Below are 20,133 nucleotides of genomic sequence, written 5' to 3' on the forward strand. Positions count from 1 at the left end.
CTTCGTGATACAGTTAGTGTATCAAACTAGGAATACTCACAGGCCTCTCAATCCTACAGTAAACTGCCTGAGCAAACTGAGGGGACACTCTGCAATTGTGATTTCCAAGCGTTGACTCAAGGAAAGCCCATCTTTCTTTACTTTGTGCGGAAGGACAGATAAATTTGAATCACGGCTTCAGTGAAACTGTTTTGATGGCTTGTTTGTGTGTGTGTGAGAGAGAGAGAGAGAGAGAGAGAGAGGGGGGGAAGGGTTAGATGGGGTGGGGGGAGAGGGTGACTGGAGTTCCAACCAAAATAGAAAACCCTTCAACCTGGGATTATTCTAGAGCAAATATCTGAGCAAAAAAATAACCCTGCAGAACACATCCATATTATATTCACAGTGGTGAACACTGGAGTTTACTATTTCATCTAGTATTGAGCAGCAACTAGGTAATATTGGGCAGAAACTCCCCCGGGTCTTTCTTGACTCACTCAGTCACCAGCAATGATCCCTGGAATTACTATCTCCCAGCAATGGACAACCACTCAAGCAAATAAAGCCTTCTTACTCATTTTACCAGCGAATCTTTGAAGTTGGGCTGCTCTGCAGTAGCGGAGTGTTGTATTATACTCTGCACATGTACCAGCTTGTCCTGCCAGGCCCGACAACGATAAACAGTCACAAGATTAGGTTAAAGATAAAACTAGAAAGTATAAAGCAGATTCGGACTAACACAGAGCAAAGATCTTTTTCATTTTGTGATAGGCGAATGGGTCTTCCGTGCCCTGAATGTGTTCCTGAAAAACACCCGAGCTAACGTACAGGAACGTTCCTGGTGGAAAGAAGCTAAATTGAAAAGTTACCAAAGAAGAAAGGATAGTGAGGGATAAAGAGAACAAGAGAAAATCAATATAACGAAAGCCTTAAAAAATCTGAGAGAGGAAGGAGAGGGACGGGTTTGAAGAGGCGGTGGAGAGGTGGTGAGGCTATGAGAGATTCTGTGAGGGCCATAATACTTCCGTAAGGTCTCCTAAAGCCCGACAGCGGCCTTTAACTTTCATGGCACAGACACATTGATCTCCTTCGCAGATATTCAGCGTCCCATCCCCATTCCCACCATTGCTCTCCCTCACACACACACACGCAGACACACACAGAGAAGGATACACACACACACGCCAGCAGTAGCAACCGCCCCCCCCCCCCCCGCTTCCCTGGTAAGAATCCAACTTGAATACCATGCACAGTCATTCGGTCGAAGGGGTCGTGAGTCAAAGCAAACAATTTTCATCTGAGGGGTCAGATAACCCTCATAAACTGCTCAATTTTGGCTCTTGCAATTAAGGACATTATCTTGAATATGTCAATGACATGACTGTCTTAAACTCGCCCCCACCCCACCCCCCAGTCCCTATTATTCTCGGTGATGGGCCCCACAAATAAGGCTGTTAAAGCTGATACTTTGTTTACACAGGTGACAGAAACAGGGACGAGGAGTGTGGGAAATGGAATACGACACCAGCTCAGGAGGACTTACTCTTGTGAGGTTTCGCGTTGAGGTGTATTGTGGAAGCTCGGCCCATATGGAGCCCCATAGTTTAGCGGTTAGCACCCTCGCCTCGCCAGCGAGAGGACCCGGGTTCGATTACCAGCCGGGGTGTAACCTTAGCCAAGTTTCTTATTCCTAGCCCCCCCCCCCCCAAAAAAAAAGGTGGGTAATAATCTCTAGCCCCCCTCTACTCTCCAGGACACAGCCCTGCACAATTGGCTGAAACATAGCCTGGTGCTGAAGTAGGAGGAGGGTCGTGTGGGTATTCTGGAAGTTGAGATCAAGTGAGCCAAAGAGCCTCCTTCATCCGCATCTGTCTTGTGACGACATTTCATCCACCATCCTCCCCGCATCACGCAAAGGCAGAAAAATAATTATTTGATCCAATTTTTGCGCTCATATAGATTCACATAAAATCTGTGAAGGTTTGTTTCTACGCCTCTCAAACGCAGTTCAAAATCTTCAGAAATAGTCATTTTCCGTTGCAGCCCTTTCCTCGTCCTTGGCATGGCTTACTATTGCTTCTCCCATCAGTGTAGTTCTCCCATAAAGTTCTCAGTTCCGCCCTACTCTCTCTCTCTCTCTTTCTCTCTCCCTCTCTCTCACGCACCGCACATACAGTACTAGACTGTCTCTCCTCCCAGCACAGCCAGCTGTGGACTTCCCCATCTTGACTAGGAATGTCTCCTTCAGAACCAGTTGAACCCCAGAGGAATTCTGCTTAACCCGTTGCCCCTCCAAGCACCACCTATGTTTGTTATATACCTGGAACTCACCATGATTTTGAGAAGCTGTCGCAGTCTCCTGTTGTTGATTTATTACCCCCCCCCCCCCCCCCCCCCCGACCCCCCGGTTACTGACACTGCTCTTTTTGTTATTTACTGACAGTTAGATGAAAATTATTTTTAATGGCCAACCTTTAACCCATTTTAAATCCACGTTTTTTAAACAACATGTGAGGTCCGATGACAGATGAACACAGGAAAGCCCTGGGGAACAGCCAGCCTTTCTCTCCCTCCACTTTTGTTATTGATGTGATAGAAAATGAAATATGAATAACATTCCGACCTGGGTACAATCTACACAATCATCAACTTTCACATTCGCTTGTTTATTTTTTTGTCCCTTTTCTTTCTAAATCTTCCAAATCAATAGATACTAGAAAACCCATCGAAACATGTGTTGTTATTGCTCGCTGCCGGGAAACCCAGGCAGGTATCTCGTTTGGCTTCGGGATTGTTGATGAACTGGCATTGGGGCAATTGTGTTTACTGTGTGGTTCCGAATTGTTTTCTTATGGGTGGTCTGATCTTTCACAGGAACGAACAATTTGAATAATGTCTCAACACTAGTCAGGCCTTTCGATTTACTTTTATGAGGACTACCTGAAAGGACTTGTTATAATACTGTCTGTCTGTCTGTCCGTCTATCACAACATCTGTGAGGGTTTCAACTAAATAACACAATGGTGAAAAGGTACACTTTATTCTTTTAGAACAAAAGACAATTGTATCGTTCTCCCTCAAAACGGTACCATTTTTTGTTATGAAAAAGATTTATGCTTCTTCCAACTACTTTGGTGATGATTTGATTTTGCCGGTGGATTTCGTAACTGTTTAAACCAGTCCCTGCCTCCGTTCAGATCATGTGAGTGTTCGATGTGATTGTGTGTTAATCTTTTAGCTTTTACTTAAAATCCTCTGTTGTTGTTGTTGAGAAGTTGTGGATGGTAGAGGCATGATATTGACACGTCTGAAGGCTCTGAAGTTCAATAATAATAATATAATTATCCTTGGATTTGACATAGCGCCTTATCACGTCATTGAGACGTCTCAAAGCTCCACAGGATACACTGTAAAGTGGAGTGACTGTGTATTTGGTGGGTGAATAAGTTTGCTCTTGCTTATTTATATACTTAAGGAGTAACCATTACCCCACTTGAATCATCTAATGATTGCATTTGATTTTCTCTTTGAAATGGAAGGTATTAATTCACAGAGCATCAATTCACAGGTGGATATTATCATTTACAAATTACAAGTGACAATCTTAGATTACCGGGAGTCATTGCAGAAGCCCTTCTCTGTGGGAACTGTCACTCTCTCTCTCTCTCTCTCTCTTTCACAATGTTTTTCCACCTCCCATGATCTACACACAATGTTGGCCAACCTTTTTTGGTCGGCAGACAAAATACATGATCTTGATTGAATACACTCAGGGTTGAAGCACCTCAGCTCCGTGACTGTAGCGATTGAAGGTCATTTCGGCTGGACTGCGGTCAGCAGCAACCGTTAGTCAAACAAAAATATGTTAAAGATGGGTCGAGAGAACAGAATGTCAAAGTTAAATAAGTGTCTCGTTCTTTATTGGGTGAATTTTGTGCTGGAGAAGGTGATGGATATTATTGGTGGGAAAAGGAACACCTGAGCTTCAACCACTGCTGGGTCAGGTGTTGGATGTGGAGCCTGGGGGGGTGGGGGAATAGAGGAGGTGACCACCAGCATGGTTGAAGAGGAAGGTCTTTTGTCGTGATCTAAAAGAGGGGAAGGAGGTGGCAATACAAAGGGACCGGAGGAAGAGAGTTCCAAAGTTTCAGGGCGTGGGTGACTGAAAGGACGGCTGCCGATGGTGGAGCGGAGGAGACGAGGGTATGATAGAGTAGGGCTCACACTCACTTGGTTTGGATCTCAATCCCAGTTTCAATGTTGTCAAAACGTGGTTCTCTTCAATTGCTAAGGCTTTCGAATATCTCAGTTATTGGCTTGAGGCCAGGTCACTAGAAGGAGTACATTAGGTAGCAGACTGTCAGGGGAGAGAAAGCCAGCAGGAGCAATCCTGGCTGGAACAGAAGCACATCTTGTGTGGGCTGTTTCTTGGGGGTTATTGTCGACTGTTGGGAGAAGTGAAGGGCCCATACTGTGTTGGAGAGGAGGGAGTGCAACAGTATGTTTTATCAGCGTCTGAGGAGGTGAAGAGCAGGTCAAGGCTCAGGGTAACGTTCTCTGAGTTGAACGAGGAATGTTGCATAAGGCAGAGTCATTTTTTTATTGAAAGAAAATGAAGAATAGCGCCAAATCCTGCTCGACATCCGTTTAGTTTGCCAAAAGAAACTAATTTGTGCACAGTCTCAACCTGAACCCAGCATAAACTGCATCTAAACCTTCAGGGCTTTCAGTAGAGAAACCAGTAGATCTCTCTCTCTCTCTCTCTCTCTCTGCCAGCACTCTTTCCACAACAGGATTACACAATAAGTGGATGTCAGGACACTTGGGTGATATGGCCTCTGATATTCCCTCACTGTGAATGCCCACCTCAACCATGATCTTGTGGAAAAGGAAAGTCATGGATCGGAGCAGGAGGCCAGAAGGCCAGACACATTTCCCCAACAGAGGCAGAAAACATCAATGTAAAAGTCACTGAGTTGCACATGCTGTAACAGCTGGCTGTGAATGAGCATTAGCGGAGACACCGAACTTCAAAACTCTGGAACTTCTGCACCTTTTTCAGTCTCCCCTCTAGTGATGTGCGAGTGCGAGTGTGTGCGAGCACTTGTGATCAGGTGATGTCTTTTACAGTCAAATAGCCTTTCCAACATCCACCACTTTGGCTCAAACCTGAACGACCATTTAAGTGAAGGAGTGTATGGAATTATACTCTACCTCAGGATTTCAGGACATCCAACGCAGAGGCAAAGGACCAACAGGCTCTAACAGGACCAATGCATGCCCAGTGGGCCTGGAGTCAAAGAGGCAGCAACCAAAGGAACACCACAGGAAATCTGCAAAAAAACTTCAGAGAAAGGAAACATCCTAACGCTTCCCCACAGTACAACAAACTGTAAAGCTAAATCAATAGTGCTCGGAAAGTGGCACACTAACAACTTAATAAAGGGAGTCCGGGGCACGTCACCGAACAAGGAGAGATGGACAGCTGAGGACGAAGCTTTAAAGGAAAAAAATTATGTTTATGTCGCAGAAATGAAAATAATTGCCTCCCTTTTAAGAATGGCTGAAAAGTTATCAAAGGAATTGCAATACTGACTGAGAAGACATTCAAGCGGCTGAAATGGGGCAAAGGATGAAAATGTGAAAAATGTGAAATTATGCTGAAATACGTGTACAACAACAACTTGCATTTACACAGCGCCCCTCACCCAGCGTAGCGTCCAGAGCACTTGAAGTGCCATGTGTAGGGATTGACAAGTGGAGCCCTGTAGCTCAGTGGTTAGAGCACTCGCTTTGCAAGCGAGAGACCTGAGTTCAATTCCAGGCAGAGGGCGAAACCTCGGGCAAGTTTCCTTACTCCACACAGAGCCTAATAATAATCCCTCCAAAGCCAAAAACAATAATAAATTGGTCATTTTCAATCTACAACGCTTTGTGGGACATTGCTGTGCGCAATTGGCTGCCGCGTTCGCCCACAAATATACAGTCAATTCACTTTACAGTATATTCTGTGAAGCGCTTTGGGACGTCCTCCCGACGTGAAAAGCGCTATATCAAATGCAAGGATTATTATTATTATTATTATAATGTCCCCTCATTGCAATTTCAAAAACAGTGAGCTCTACTCCACTAGAAACAAGGAAATAATGTGGTATTTTCATTTACGTTATTGTCTCTGATTTTTGTCAGAACCAAAACTGGCACCAAAGACCCTGTCTTTCAATGTCTTGCCGCAGTGGCTCTTGTGATGAGATAATCACATTGGTACCATTTGGAGTCGATTCAATTCCAGCACCCAGGGATGGTAGGGCTGTTTCTGACGCTGTTTGATCAGCAGCATCCAGTTGAAAAATAACATGTTCCTCTGATGTGTCCTGACTGGATTTAAATGCAGGTCTGTGGAGTGAAAGGACAGTGTACATATCCTATCATTATCTTCCCCTCAGGGCATTGATTGTTGGAAAGTTACACAGTGTTGAGCGGCACCGCAAGAGGAAATTACATAACGGTGTCAAATTAGCCTGGCAGCATTCTGGTTCTCTCACAATCTCTCGCTGTTTTCACAGTGAAAACTTCTTAAAACAAACAGCTACTCCGAGCCAGTATTAACTCAGCCTTTGTAATCAAGTATTAGCTGAAAAGTACTCTGTGGTCACTTGTCAGACTGACAAACCCACCCAGAATCAGGGGTTCACCACATCCCAGCCTGTGTCACGGCAAACCGGGGGATAAAGAAAAACAATTGCAGTTACCGCCTTCCTGATGTAAACAGTTATTATGTTTAATTATGGTTTTAAAAAAATCTATATTTCCATCAACGTTACTCATTTGGCTGCCATAGAGGGTCTCAGGCTTGCTGCCTCTTGATGGTCAATCAGTCATGAAGGCTGCATTATTTCTGTTCGGGAAGAAACCCATAATAAATCTCTCCGAGTCTCATTCTCTCTGGTGACGTCTCCTAATGAGAATACAGTAAAACGTGGAGCAACAAATGACCACTGGCCCTTCAAGCTTGTAGCCTGCACAGTCCCATCCAATTGTGAAATGTATCACACTCATTCCAGCTCCCGGGAAAACATTCTGCATCGATCCCTAATCTCTAAAGGTACAGTCGTACTAGTTGGGAAAATAATAATAATAATCCTTGCATTTGATATAGCGCCTTATCATGTCTTCGAAACGTCTCAAAGCGCTTCACAGAATAGACTGTAGAGTGTTAGTAATATTTTGTGGGTGACACGCGGCAGCCAATTGTGCACAGCAGCGTCCCACAAACAGTCGCGAATTGAGTGAAAATAAGACCATTCAAGTACATTTCAATACAACTTTCTCGTTCTTATCACAATACATTTCCTCTCATACTGCCATCTGTACCACTGAATTAACAAGTTAGAAACAGACAAGGAAAACACGAGTATCCTGAAGGCTCTTGGGTGCTGTAATGTTAGTTTGCGTCTAGTGACACGGGTGTGTTTAGTGTTCCTCTCTGTTAAAGGAACGTTCATAGTGATTAATGCCAGTCTGCACTTTCCACATACAGTATTAAACCCAGCTGTAACAGAATACCTACCGCACATTCATTAAAATGCCAGTGAAGCCAATTATTAAGAGGATGGATCTGATTAGAATAACCCACACTGGTATTTTCTCCAAAAGCAAAATACTGTTGGAGATGCTGGAAATCTGAAATAAAAACAGAAGTGGCTGGGAACACTCAGCAGGTCAGGTCAGGCAGCATCTATGGAGAGAGGAAAGTGGGTTAATGTTCCAGGTCGATGATCTTTCATCAGAACACTGCAGTCACAAAGGTCATCAACCTGAAATGTTAACTGACCTTCTTCTCTCCATGGATGCTGCCTGACTTGCTGAGAGTTCCCAACCACTTCTGTTTTTATTCCTGGTATTTTCGCCACAAGTTGAGGGTGGGGATAAACATTTGCTGTGGGTTGTATTGAGATCAGAGTTCTTTCCTCCCATTGCCACACAAAGTAGCTCTGTAACAAATTTCCCAAAATATTTCCGTCAAATATAAGCTTGTACGATCTCTGTTATTCTTTACTGTGACGCATTTTGGGGGAGTCCAAGTAATGTGTTAGATATTAAAATGATCAGCGATGGTTATATTTTACGATACTCGTGGCTGAATAGAGCACTAAGAATTACAGCAGTGATTTCAAATGGGAAATCATGAACAAGGAAACCACAACAACATCACACTGAGTCGAGGGAACGCCATTTTGACGTGATCTACTTTGGAGTGACATTCCAACAAGTTGGAGTGAGATACGTGGGAATCCTCACTTGGTGTCCTTAGCCAGGAATCCCATTATAACTTGACATGTATTAAAACCCAAACTCTACAATTTCACAGCCCAGCACATTTCACAAATGAGTTGGTGTCGGGCAAGTCACCTGGATCAACGGGGGCAATTAAGACCCTAAACACAACATGGGGATTAAACAATACTATTGCAATACACTTGACAGTTATTTTGCTCCTTTCATGTCTGAAAGTACTGTATACAGCTGGCTGGGCACTTGAGCCGGGTGGGGAGCTAAAGGGTATTATTATTATTATTATTAAGATAATTCTGCTTCCTTCACTAAAGTGGAGAAAATTCACTGGGGTGCACTGGGCTATTGTTTGTTAACCTGAGTGAATTTGACACCGTGTGCTTAGTAATAACTGTAATAAAATGTTGGATTTATAAACGTAACTTCCTAATGTCACATTTCACGGAGGGATTGAGGAGTCTGTATACCTGAGCACTGTGTCTGATGTGTCTCTTCCTTCCTGGCAGCTTGATCCTCAAGTGCTGTAGCTGTCTAAGTGAAGTAAAGCAGACACAAGCTTAATCATGTAAAACACACAAGAACGGCAGGAGTTTCAATGAGCTGACATTACTACAGATGTCTTGCATCTGTTCACATTTGGGCCTTGTGGTAGTTATTGGTCTGAAGGTGTTGCTTCTTCTCTCATTTGGGCTTTGTTGTGCTCTATGGATGTGTCCTTCTCACTTTACTCCTTCTCAATCAGTTCATCTTCATCTCTCCACATCCCAAGGTAAGATGTGCTTGCCCTGGGAAGTGGAGGATTCACCTGCGAAGATATTACTATAGCAATTAAGAATTCATGGCTTTCACCTGACACTCAACAGATTGCCCTACAAGCCTATAATGGATTACATTTTAAAATTCAACTGTTTCTAAAATTTATAGAACCCAGGCACGAGCCGACAATCAACATTTAATGTTCTTTTCCTTTCTTAAAAAAGCGAATCCCAGGCTTTCCTGGTGCCTGAAGGAGTAAATTCATCACCTGGAGTTAGTGCTGCCTGATGATGATCAGGAGGGTCCCAGGTTCACTCGTTGTGTTGAGATTGATGATGTAACTGCTGCTCATCTCCCTCGACTTGAGAGAGGAAATATCACCAGCCATCACGCGTTTATGTCCTGTTTTGCCATCTTTATTCAGATTATTCGTCCCCTGAATAGTACGTAGAGTAGGAACATTTAAAAGAGTGGAAGAGAAGGTAAAGTAACAATAATAACAATCCTTGCATTTGATATAGCGCCTTATCATGTCAAGTGCATCACAGAATATACTGTAAAGTGAATTGGTTATATTTTGTGGGGCCAAAGGTGCAAAAGCATTCCCAAAACAGTGGAAGCCTTTTTTTTACATTCATCTGCATAATATCCAAGCATTACCCATGGATGCCAGCTTCTCTCGTTCTCTCTCTCTTTCTCTCTCCCTCTGTTTTATCATTCTCTTCCTCTCCTTTCTTCCTCACTCAATTTCTGGTTATCTTTCTCACTCTCAAAAAATACACAGTCACTACACTTTACAGTATTCATTTTATGGTTGTTTCTGGGATGTTGCTGGGTGCAAATTGTCTGTTGCGTTGCATCCCACCAAACTGGCTCTTCTTTATTTGTGAGCTCAGGCTGTGAGTTTTGGCAGAGGATTTAACCATAGGAGGGCATCAGAACCCAACCCAAAACCTCCTCACCCGACATCCACTTTCCAGCAGAGGTCACTAAATAACGATCAGGAGCAATAATCCTTCCCTAAGGCAGGTTTGAGGCCAATACTCGCATCCAGGAATACCAACACAGGTAAGATCAGCAAACTCAGTACAAAGTGGGCATTGAACCTCCGACTTACCTGGTTCATATGGCTCAGTGCCTTTCCCGACTGAAACTCTTTCTTCTTTTACTGTAATACAGTTCCACAGACAACAGTGCCTCACTCACCCCCTCAGTGACCATAAATCACCTGAGACTCTTAACAATATTCTTTGGTTTTAAAGTGGTTGTGATGTCCTGATTGTTTGTATCATTGCATCAGGTTTGTAAAAACAGAGAGACGCATTGACATAGCTGGGGACTGGATTGTACCAGCAACAAGATTGAAACAAAGGCTAGATTAATTAAAACGTGTATTTAATAAATGGAAGAGCTTGTGATTTCCGTAAAGCCACTCTTCACTGCTCCATAAAGGTGACTGCAACAGTACAACAACATCCATTCACTTTACAGTCTATTCTGTGAAGCGCTTTGAGACGTCAAGAAGACGTGAAAAGCGCTATATCAAATGCAAGTATTATTATTATTATTATCCTGCATTTATATAGCGCCCTTCACACCGGACGGTGTCTCAGAGCTCTTGACAATGCTTTTGTGGGCATGATAGTAGCCTCTTTAAACAATTATATAATAGTTAAACTGGACTCGATTCTCCTCAAACATTGACACAATGCAGTGAACGTGGAGGAAATCTGGAGATGTTTGTTCAACAATTTTTTTAAAGAAAAATTATTTTGTTTACCAAGTGAGTGAGTTCACTCCGAACTCAGTCAAACCCAGATTTTAGCAGAATATTTATTGTCCTTTCCCAGCTGCGCAGTTTAGTCTGGAGAAAAAAGAAAAAGTACATATGCTTAAAATAAACAGGAAAGGCACTAAATGCGCATTGTATTAAAGCAGCCTCTCAATAAAATGTTTGGAATGAGAGCTCTAACATGTGATGGTTTCCAACAGATTGTTTACATAGAGAAACTGAAAATGGGAGCGTTACATGGTCAGAGATGTCACCATTCGGATGAGATATAAAACCAGGAGATATAAAACCTGTTCACGTGGACATTAAAGATCTGTTAACAACAACAACTTGCATTTATATAGCACCTTTCACACGGGGTATCATCCCGGAACCCTTGACAGTGGCGGAGACTGACACCGAGCCGGGGGGAGAGGGAGGGGGGGAGGTGACCGAGAGCAAGATCAAACAGGAAGCTCTGTAGGCAGGATTTGAAAGTGGGGAGGGAGGGAGGGAGGGAGGGAGGGGGCAAAGCGGAGGGATTGAGGGAGAGAGTTCCAGAGTTTCAGGCGCAGTGGCTGAAGGCAAAGGATGTTAAAGAACGGCACTTCCAACAATGGAGCACACCCGGACACTGCATTGGGAGTGTCAGCCGAGATTTTGAGTTCAAAGTCCCTATCGGGGTCTTGAACCCACATCCCTCTAACTCAGACTGACACCCAATATTACTGTAAAGACCAACACTAACAGGCTTTGGAACCTTGGGGTCCCCCAATCCCTTGTGATTGAGATGTGTTCAGTATTGCTGTGGGCTCCAAACACAACTGTATTGAGAAGAAAAGGCAGCCGTGCTGACAGTGACTTGTTTGTGAGACGGACTATATTCTGGCACCGCATCAAATGCTGCACATGAGGAATCATACAGCCTTCGTGAGACGCGCTGTCAGCAAACGAGTCTCTCGTCTGTGAGACAAGAATTATACGTTCAATACATTTCTGAAAAGGAGTTGTAATGCGTATAAGAGGCAACCATTCAGTCATGTCTGCTTCTGTACGCTTTGTGTATGTCTCGGTGTCAGCTTTGAACATGTGTGCTGTAAACTGAACGGATTTGATGTTTGGTGCAATTGAAAGCCAACATCTGAGAGTGGGACAAGCTGTGACCACGGTAAAGGAGCCAAAATTTCTGTCTGTAATCCCACATGGGTGCAAGAGCTGTTAGGCATTTAGCTCTACAGTGTAAACTGTGTGTGAAGCGCTTTGAAACGTCTCGACGATGTGAAAGGCGCTACATCAAATGCAAGGATTTTTATTATTACACTAGGTTTATTACACTGATCTCGTGGATTACTTTAAATCTCTGAATTCTAACACTTCCTGTGGTTGAAATCAAAAGTGATGCACGCACAACATCGATTTGTAATTAAAAGGTTTGGGGGGTGGGGGTGGGGGGGGGATGTCATCTGTTGGCCAGGTGATATATTCTGTGTAAACCAAAGAGCCCTGAGCTGTTCCTCTGTTGCCTGCAATGCTAATCACCATTTACCAAAACCCACTGGATGTTCAGAGCCAGTTCCCAGCCTTTGTTACACATCACAATAAGAGCATTGAAAAAAAAAGCAGAAACGGAATGAGGAGTGAGGGAAATGGAATAAAAAAAAAGAGAAAAATAAATAATAATTACCTCGAGGCAAAGTCAGCTCACAGTCTGTAATCAGGCCCCTGTCTTACTGGCATCACAGTGAGTGTTCAGCGCACCATGGCCACCCAAGTAGTAATGATTGAAGATCAAGTGTCAGTCCTTTTGTTGCTCAGCCCTCTGTCTCAGGCTGCAAGCTGGCTCCTTGAAGATTGCACCACCTAGATTAAACCATCTGCTTTCAAAGAATTGTCAAAGCACGTCACTCAGTGAGTGGTTTGTTGGGGGCAGATTATGTGACAAACACCGTTCACTTTGAAGGTGGAGTTTCCCTTTCTTGTGAAGGACGCAGACTATCAGATTTGGGAGTGTTGCTTGGGACCCAGCCCATTTGTCAGCCAGTCACAGCCCCCAGCGATGCTGGCTGCCCGGCAGGTGTACGGTGCTCCCGCTTAAAGAGATGGTTTCACTGTAAAACGGCCAAGAGATTTAGCCTTTTGGAACAGTTCATTCCATAAACCACACACTTCACACTCTGAGGCAGTGTAACCCCACTTGGTGGCTCGAGCCTCCTCTGCCCTGGACACACCTCTGCCCTGGTTCTGTGTCAGCAGCATCCTCTGGTTTCTAAACCAGATGCTCTCGTGCTCTCTCCTGCCCCATTTCTAATGGTTGCTTGTCTGTGGACACTGCTTTTAATAGAACAACAAATTGCATTGATACAGCGCCTTTCACTCTGGGAGGACAACAACAACAACTTACATTTATATAACTCCCCTCACACAAGGCAGCGACCCAGAGTGGAGCAGATGGGAGCGGAGGGGAGTGGGGGGGGGAGTGAAGCTGTGTGTGGCGGGTGGTGGGGGGGGGCGGAAATTGTTTGATAACAGCAGGTTTATATAACGATCCTAATGTATTTACGATGACTTTGTGAGATCAACCACTTGGGAAGAAATGTGTTGAGATGACGCTACACTCTTACCCCTGGCTCGTTGTCAGACTCCACCGCTGTGAAGCGCCAGCCCGGGTGAAGCCGCTATATAAATGCAAGTTGTTACACTAGAACTCAGCAATCGTACACGTAACGTTCCTGCCACGCGAGCCAATAGCAGGACATTCTTTACACCGACGACCACAAGGCTTCCTCCAACCCAAACTACAAGTCATAAAGTGCTTTGTAAACTTGTGTGTCACTAGATTTTATGGGGAATCAACTAGTAGTTAAGTATTAACAGGTTTTATACTCCAGCCCCTAGAAACATTGAACATCGATGGTGCCTTCAGACTTTGCTAATACAGTACTTAAGAACCATCGATGTTTAACAAGATTATTTAAGCAGACTGAAGGACAGGACCTGCGGAGGGTATGCCTGGAATGCCAGCTAATCCTTTGGTGTGCTTTCTAAAACTAATAGAATACTTCTGAGCAATTACCCACACAGCTGTGGATCAGTTCTGGACACTTAAAGGGTATGTAGAGAGTAAGTGTGAAATACACAAGAGAATAATGGATGACTGTCAGCGAGCTGCAAGTCAATAATCTTTAAGCGACCGATTAAGTCACAAGCCATTGGACCAAAGCTCAAGCTGTTTCTGAATATCAGCGGCTTAGAACATTCAATGACGTGACTGAAACTCACCACCTTTACCAATTGTTTAGCTCTTATGTTATATGATCCTTAAATAACATATACTTATAATCAGTGTAGGGTATGAGCACACTAACTTCAGCATCAAAAGCTTCAGATTCATGGTCTACCACGTGTATCAGCAGATTTAACAAACACTCAATGCCCCGTCTAACCGGAATTCAGGTGTAGCCAGACCAGGTCTGAAATTTTTTTCGAGTAAAACATTAGTATGTGTTGTGGTGAGATTCTAATTGCACTGTAAAGCGGTGTTAGATTCAGTGGGCAGTTTTGTGAACTTAAAAATGATGCTGATGAAATGACTGAGATTTTGAAATAATAGTAATCCTTGTATTTGATATAGCGCCTTATCACGTCTTCGAGACATCTCAAGCGCTTCACTGAATATACTGTAAAATGAGTTGACTGTATATTTTGTAGGTGAAACACGGCAGCCAATTGCGCACAGCAGCGTCCCACAAACAGTCAAGTGACCAATTTATTTATTTTAAGGAATTATTACCCCTGGAGAAGCGATCTGCCAATCAACTAACAACCAGGTTCCTACTTACTGCTATGTGAACAGAGGTGTGTGGAGTAAGGAAACTTGCCCAACATTTCGCCCTGCTGGGAATCCAACCCATGGCTCTCGCTGGCGAGGTGAGTGGTCTAACCACTGAGCTACAGGATTGGCCTGTGTTACGATGAAGGCTATGAGTGAAAGCAAATTCTCTTGCCTCTAAATGGAAGAGAAGATGAAGAGAAAGTGAACTGGAACCTAACATCTGGCTGCTGAGTGAGACGAACAGATGTGCAACTGTTGTGTTCCCTCGGTGGAAGAACGGTGATAGTAAAACACAATGAAGAGAGAAAATTACCCACAGAAGCTGTTAGCGAAAGGTTATAGCAACAATAAAAGAAATCCCCAGCATCCGTTTCAACCTGATATTTTTTTACCAATGAAATATGGAATAAACTACACGCAGCAAACATTAGATTAAATGGTTCAGGTTTATTTTGTTAGTTAATCTCCTATTGTGCTGGAGACTAAACACGGCAGTATAAGTCACATGGAGAAAGCTCACTGGTCACAGTGTCTGGATGTCCAAATAATCACCTCAAATTAACAGGGGGGGCCGGTGTGAGGAACAAGGAACACATCAAGATGATAAACACAGAAAATAGCAGTTCTGTACACATCTTTCATTCTGGGGGTGTACATAAAGAGAAGGCATGCCACCGAACCTCTGTAATGAACCCAAGTAACAACAATATATAATATATAATATATATTTACTCTTTAAAAATATACTTCAGTCAGATGGCTACTTCTGTACAACTAAAAAAATAAAAATTTATATAAATAACTTATATGGCATACAACATTTTAACTGTGATTACATATACCCATCAACCAAAAAAAAAGAAGCATGATCAAATTAGGTATCTTTTTTTAATGTGACGGGTATACCTGTTTCTCTCTCGTGCTACAAAGCTACAAGATTCACAGAAAGAAAGAAAGAAAGACACTTCTCTACTAGATCCTATAATGCAAATATTTTTTTCCTTTTCTTTTTTCCCCTCACACTTGATACAGCATTTGTATTTTTTTTAAATGAAATATTAAACAAGGTGTTAAGAGCGAAGCAGCCACTTTGCTTCAAGTATATAACAAAAAAGGTTGAGAAAAAAAATGTAAGTTAAAATTCCCTGCATTTTTGCTGAATTGGCAGTGATGAGACAATTCACAGCTATCAACCCGTAAAACTCTGGAAAGCCAACTACATTCTGAGAGTGTTGTATTTTAATAAACTCTGTGTTAATTCCATCTAGACCATCGCACGACTTTAAATGGTGCAGAGAGATGTGTACAGTGACTGTATACCCTGGCTCCTGTGAAAAGTGATCCGCCAATCGACTAACAACCAGGTTCCTACTTACTGCTGGTAAACAGAGGCGTGTGGAGTAAGGAAACTTGCCCAACACTTCACCCTGCTCGTGAATCAAACCCAGGTCGTCTCACTTGCGAGGCGAGTGCTCTGAGCACTGAGCTACAGGACTCCACCTGGACAGCTCCCACTAAATATCCCTATCCAGTTATAATCCACACCTGGTAAGATCGTTTGTGAACAGGAATGTTATCCAGGCATAGGGATGGTCCAACATTTTCTTTTGAAAAAATGTTATTCACGGGTTTTACATCAGAAACATTTTTAAATCTTAAAATTTCACACAGCAAACAGGAGGCGAGTTGAGAAGATGCTCAACTGATGGGAAGGAAGGAAGAGTTGGGTGTGCATTGGTTGCTAAGGTAGAAGCAAACATGTCAGAAAATATGTGTATCTTTAGAGCTAAACAAAGCATGTCCCTAAGACATCTCCCCTCATTACTCGTTTCAGCAGAGTTGCGATTGGTATTTTGGAGGGTGAGGGAATTGCACAGAAGGTCATATACATTTATTGATGTTCTTCCTGTGATATTTAGAGGATACAAACCATGTGACTCAGTATCCAATCCAGAGTGTTATAGGTAAATATCTATGTGACGTATACTGTGGGGGTTTTATTGTACAAAAATATAAATATAACATCACCAAAATGACAAAAAAAAACAGAAAGACTCATTTATTTTTTACTGGCTAAGTGTGAGGCTCTGATTTCCTCAGTCCTGTTAGAAAGGGACACAAAAGGATACTCGAATCTTAAAAGGGGTTGCGGACACTATGTTGGACGGAATGGTGCGTGGGAGGTGGTGGGGTGGGGAGTGGGTGAGGGGTGGCTCTGTCAGGGGGAAACGTTTCAACTGTACATGTTAATGTGAATTAGCCGAGCAGGAAACAATTCAAGGGCCCAAACAAAACTTAGTTGCGTAAGTCATTTGAGTGTGAAAGGCTAAAGCTAACCTGTGTGATTGACATTCTGTCACAGGTGGTGGGGACAGACACGGAGAGCACCTGTGTGGTTGGAACCAACACTACACACATTCTTAAGGGCGTTATATTTCTGTTCTTGTAAGATACTGCAAGCTCCCCGCTGAGAGGGTTTCCTACACCCCCTGTAATTGTCGTTCACAGCGCAAGGGAGAGAAAACAGCTAAGACAAACACGCCATTACTCTTGGCAGTAAAATCACCTCTGAGCAGTGGGTTGAAACATGGCATTAACAGAGGCCAAGGAACAGGTTAGTTTGTCCACCCTGAGGGTTAAGGGTTTGAAAGTGGCTATTTTCTCTCCTCCTCCCCCCGCCCCTCACTGCTAACTTTTCCGCACTTCTCTGCTGAAGGCTGGAGTGAGCTTCCGTGAGCTTTGTGCCCATTCTGCAGGTGTGAGTCTGAACAGTGAGTGTGAACAATCTCTCCAGCCATCAGGCTGAGCACACACAAGGGATGGCATTGGGTCAGGGATGGATTTTTAGACTTAACAAATTAAAATGACCGATAACTTTAAACTTTTCGAACAAAACGACAGAAGAATGCCCAACATTCCCAAACATAGACCCGGAACCATAGTGATCGATCTGACACAATTCTTTCAAGGCAACTAGTTATTTGCATAGAAAGAAAAACCTGATGGGAAGGGATGAGGTGGGGGGGTGGAGGGTGGGGATGAGAGAGGAAATGTCATCTCTATAATCTTTTAGTTTTTTTTTAAAAAAGAGTAGCAGCAAAATAATCAAGCAATTATCATTTACCTAATCAAAAAGTTACATACCAAGATTCTCTTCAATGTACACACACTACACATCACCATTTATTAGATCTCTGACTCTCTGGGGAGGGCTTGACATTTCTCTGGCTGCTAAATATGGTGCCTCATATTTAATGTGCGAGCGAGCGTGTGAGGAAAATATCCCCATCCCAAACGCACACATTGTCAAGGTCACTACACGTAGCAGCAAGAGGAAATTCTCGCACTTTACGTAACACAGCATATAATACAGAAGTATACAGTACATCATTAAATAGGTTTGTCTTGTTTTTTTTTAGTATTAAAATATATTTAAACACCAACTTAATATTTTAAAATAAATTCTCCTGACTGTCTCCATCTTGAGGTTTATGTACATAGGCAGTTTCAGACGTTTCTGGAGCTGGAGGCCGGCAGGATATGGGAGGGGGTGGGGGTGAGTGGGTGGCGGGGGATGTGGAAAGGGGGTGCTTGTGAGCATTCTTTGGTTGCCACGTTCATGTGGGGCGACCTGCAAAGCACAAAGTGAAAGATAAGCACATGAGTAAATCCAGTCCAACACATCAGGGGAGAGAGAGTGACAAAGCCGTTTAATATTACATTCAGTTTCTCCTAAATGACATGTAAAAGTGGCTAATGTTCAAGGTTTACATTCAACACTGTTTATAATCAGATCATCCCATAATAACAGGTGGAGACCTGCATTCTCACTAGAACATGCGCATTAATATGAGAATTATTAGTATTATTATGAGGAGTTTGGTACAAATACTGACCTAATGCCTTCTTGGGGCTTCCCTGCTCTTTGCTTCACATTCAACAACATCCTGAAGTTCAAAAACCTCCACTTTGGAGTCTGTCCTTTTCTCCGGGAATGGACAGGAGGCCACACACGGCTCCTCAAAGCAGTCCGACTCACTGTCCTCGAACCCTTCGTGGGTGTAGCCTCTGAACGGCTGCGACACCCCGGGAATCACGGCCACCGTCACTGAGGCCGTGGCGGTCACTGTGGTGAAAGGGTTGCTCGGCCCAGGCACACGGCTGCAATAGGCTGGGAGTGTAGTCCTAGGGTGGTGAGTCCTGTTGTACCTGGGGCCGCTTTGACTCCTGGAGGAATTGACAGGCAGAACAGTTTGAGAAGCCCCTCTGTTGCGCAGTCTGTTGTTGGGGGCCTGTTTCCTGGCTTCTCTGGCCTCTGGAAACAAATCTTTCGGGTCCTGCCAGGCCAACTGAGAACTAACAGAATCCACCGTTGGCCCCTTGGAGTTCAGCCGATTCTTCCTGTACGAGGAATCCTTTAGCTCCTTGAATGGCTTCACAAGCTGTTCATGATAATGATAATAAACACAGAGAAAATCAGATCCATTGGATTTTTTTAAGATAAAGTTAATTAATATGAATGACATTTACCTTGCCCCTGCATCTAGCTTTCTAACTAAACAGTTACGCTGGCCTGAAAGACCGAGATCTGTTCAAGGATTAAAGCTACCGGCTACAGGCTTGTAGCTAGGTTACTCCGCCACAAAATATACGGTCACTACACTTTACAGTGTATCATGTGAAGCGCTTCAAGATGTCTCGAAGATGTGATGAGGTGCTGTGTCAAATACAAGGATTATTATTATTTATTTCTATTATTATTACTGGAGGGAAGCAGAACTCTGAAACCATCGCTAAAGCAGCCTTGAGAACAACAACAACAAGATTACATTTGTACAGTGCCTTTCACGTCGGGAGGAACAGAGGTCTTGAAGACCCAATTTTGTGTTTTTTTTAAAGAAAAAAACACTTTTCTAGTTCAGAGAGAAGCACAATATCAATGCAATTTGTTGTGTTGTTTGCAAATCAAAAAGAGCAAGACTTACTGTGACTCGTGGGAAGCTGGGATTGGTGCCGGACTCCACCAGGATCTGTGACGGGGGGATGATGTAGGCACTCTGGTCAAAGTGCTGCAGGTCCTCCTGACTGATCCCAGACACTGTCGTCTCAGAGTAATACTCGGAATCCGAGGACTCACAAAACCCGCTCTGCTGCTGCGGGAACGTCCGGACGTAAAAGCCGTGATGGTTCATGGGCGGCGGGATGGGTTCGGGCGAAGGGGTTGGCAAACGGCTCCCTCGATCTGCTGGCATGACCTACAGACAAAACGTATTCAAAGGATTAATGATAAAAAATGGAATAAAAGGATTAATGATNAAAAAAATCAACATTTTTCTCTCTCTCCGGAGCTTAATCTCTCAGTTTTTCTTGAGCATGGACTCACTTTGGTCACCAGGAACCAACTTCCCATTAAGAGCACATTTGGGCCACTCCTTCCTGACGTTGAACCCACACAAACGTTTGACTCAAGAGGCGAGAGGGCCACCGACTGGGACAGGGT

At 43.6% G+C, this 20,133-nt stretch overlaps 1 protein-coding gene across 1 annotated transcript in view; it reads right to left on the reverse strand.

Moving 5' to 3' along the window:
* Positions 1–18,107: 18,107 nt before the first annotated feature.
* Positions 18,108–20,133, reverse strand: part of ptch2 (patched 2) — a 73,722-nt gene continuing 71,696 nt past the window's right edge. Inside the window, 3 exon segments of the mRNA XM_042335007.1 lie at positions 18,108–18,264; positions 18,530–19,075; positions 19,619–19,888. Of these exon segments, the coding sequence (XP_042190941.1) occupies positions 18,530–19,075; positions 19,619–19,888 (816 nt within the window). The 3' untranslated portion in view covers positions 18,108–18,264.

This window comes from Callorhinchus milii, unplaced genomic scaffold (genome assembly GCF_018977255.1).
Source record: "Callorhinchus milii isolate IMCB2004 unplaced genomic scaffold, IMCB_Cmil_1.0 Scaffold5, whole genome shotgun sequence".
Taxonomy (NCBI): Eukaryota; Metazoa; Chordata; class Chondrichthyes; order Chimaeriformes; family Callorhinchidae; genus Callorhinchus; species Callorhinchus milii.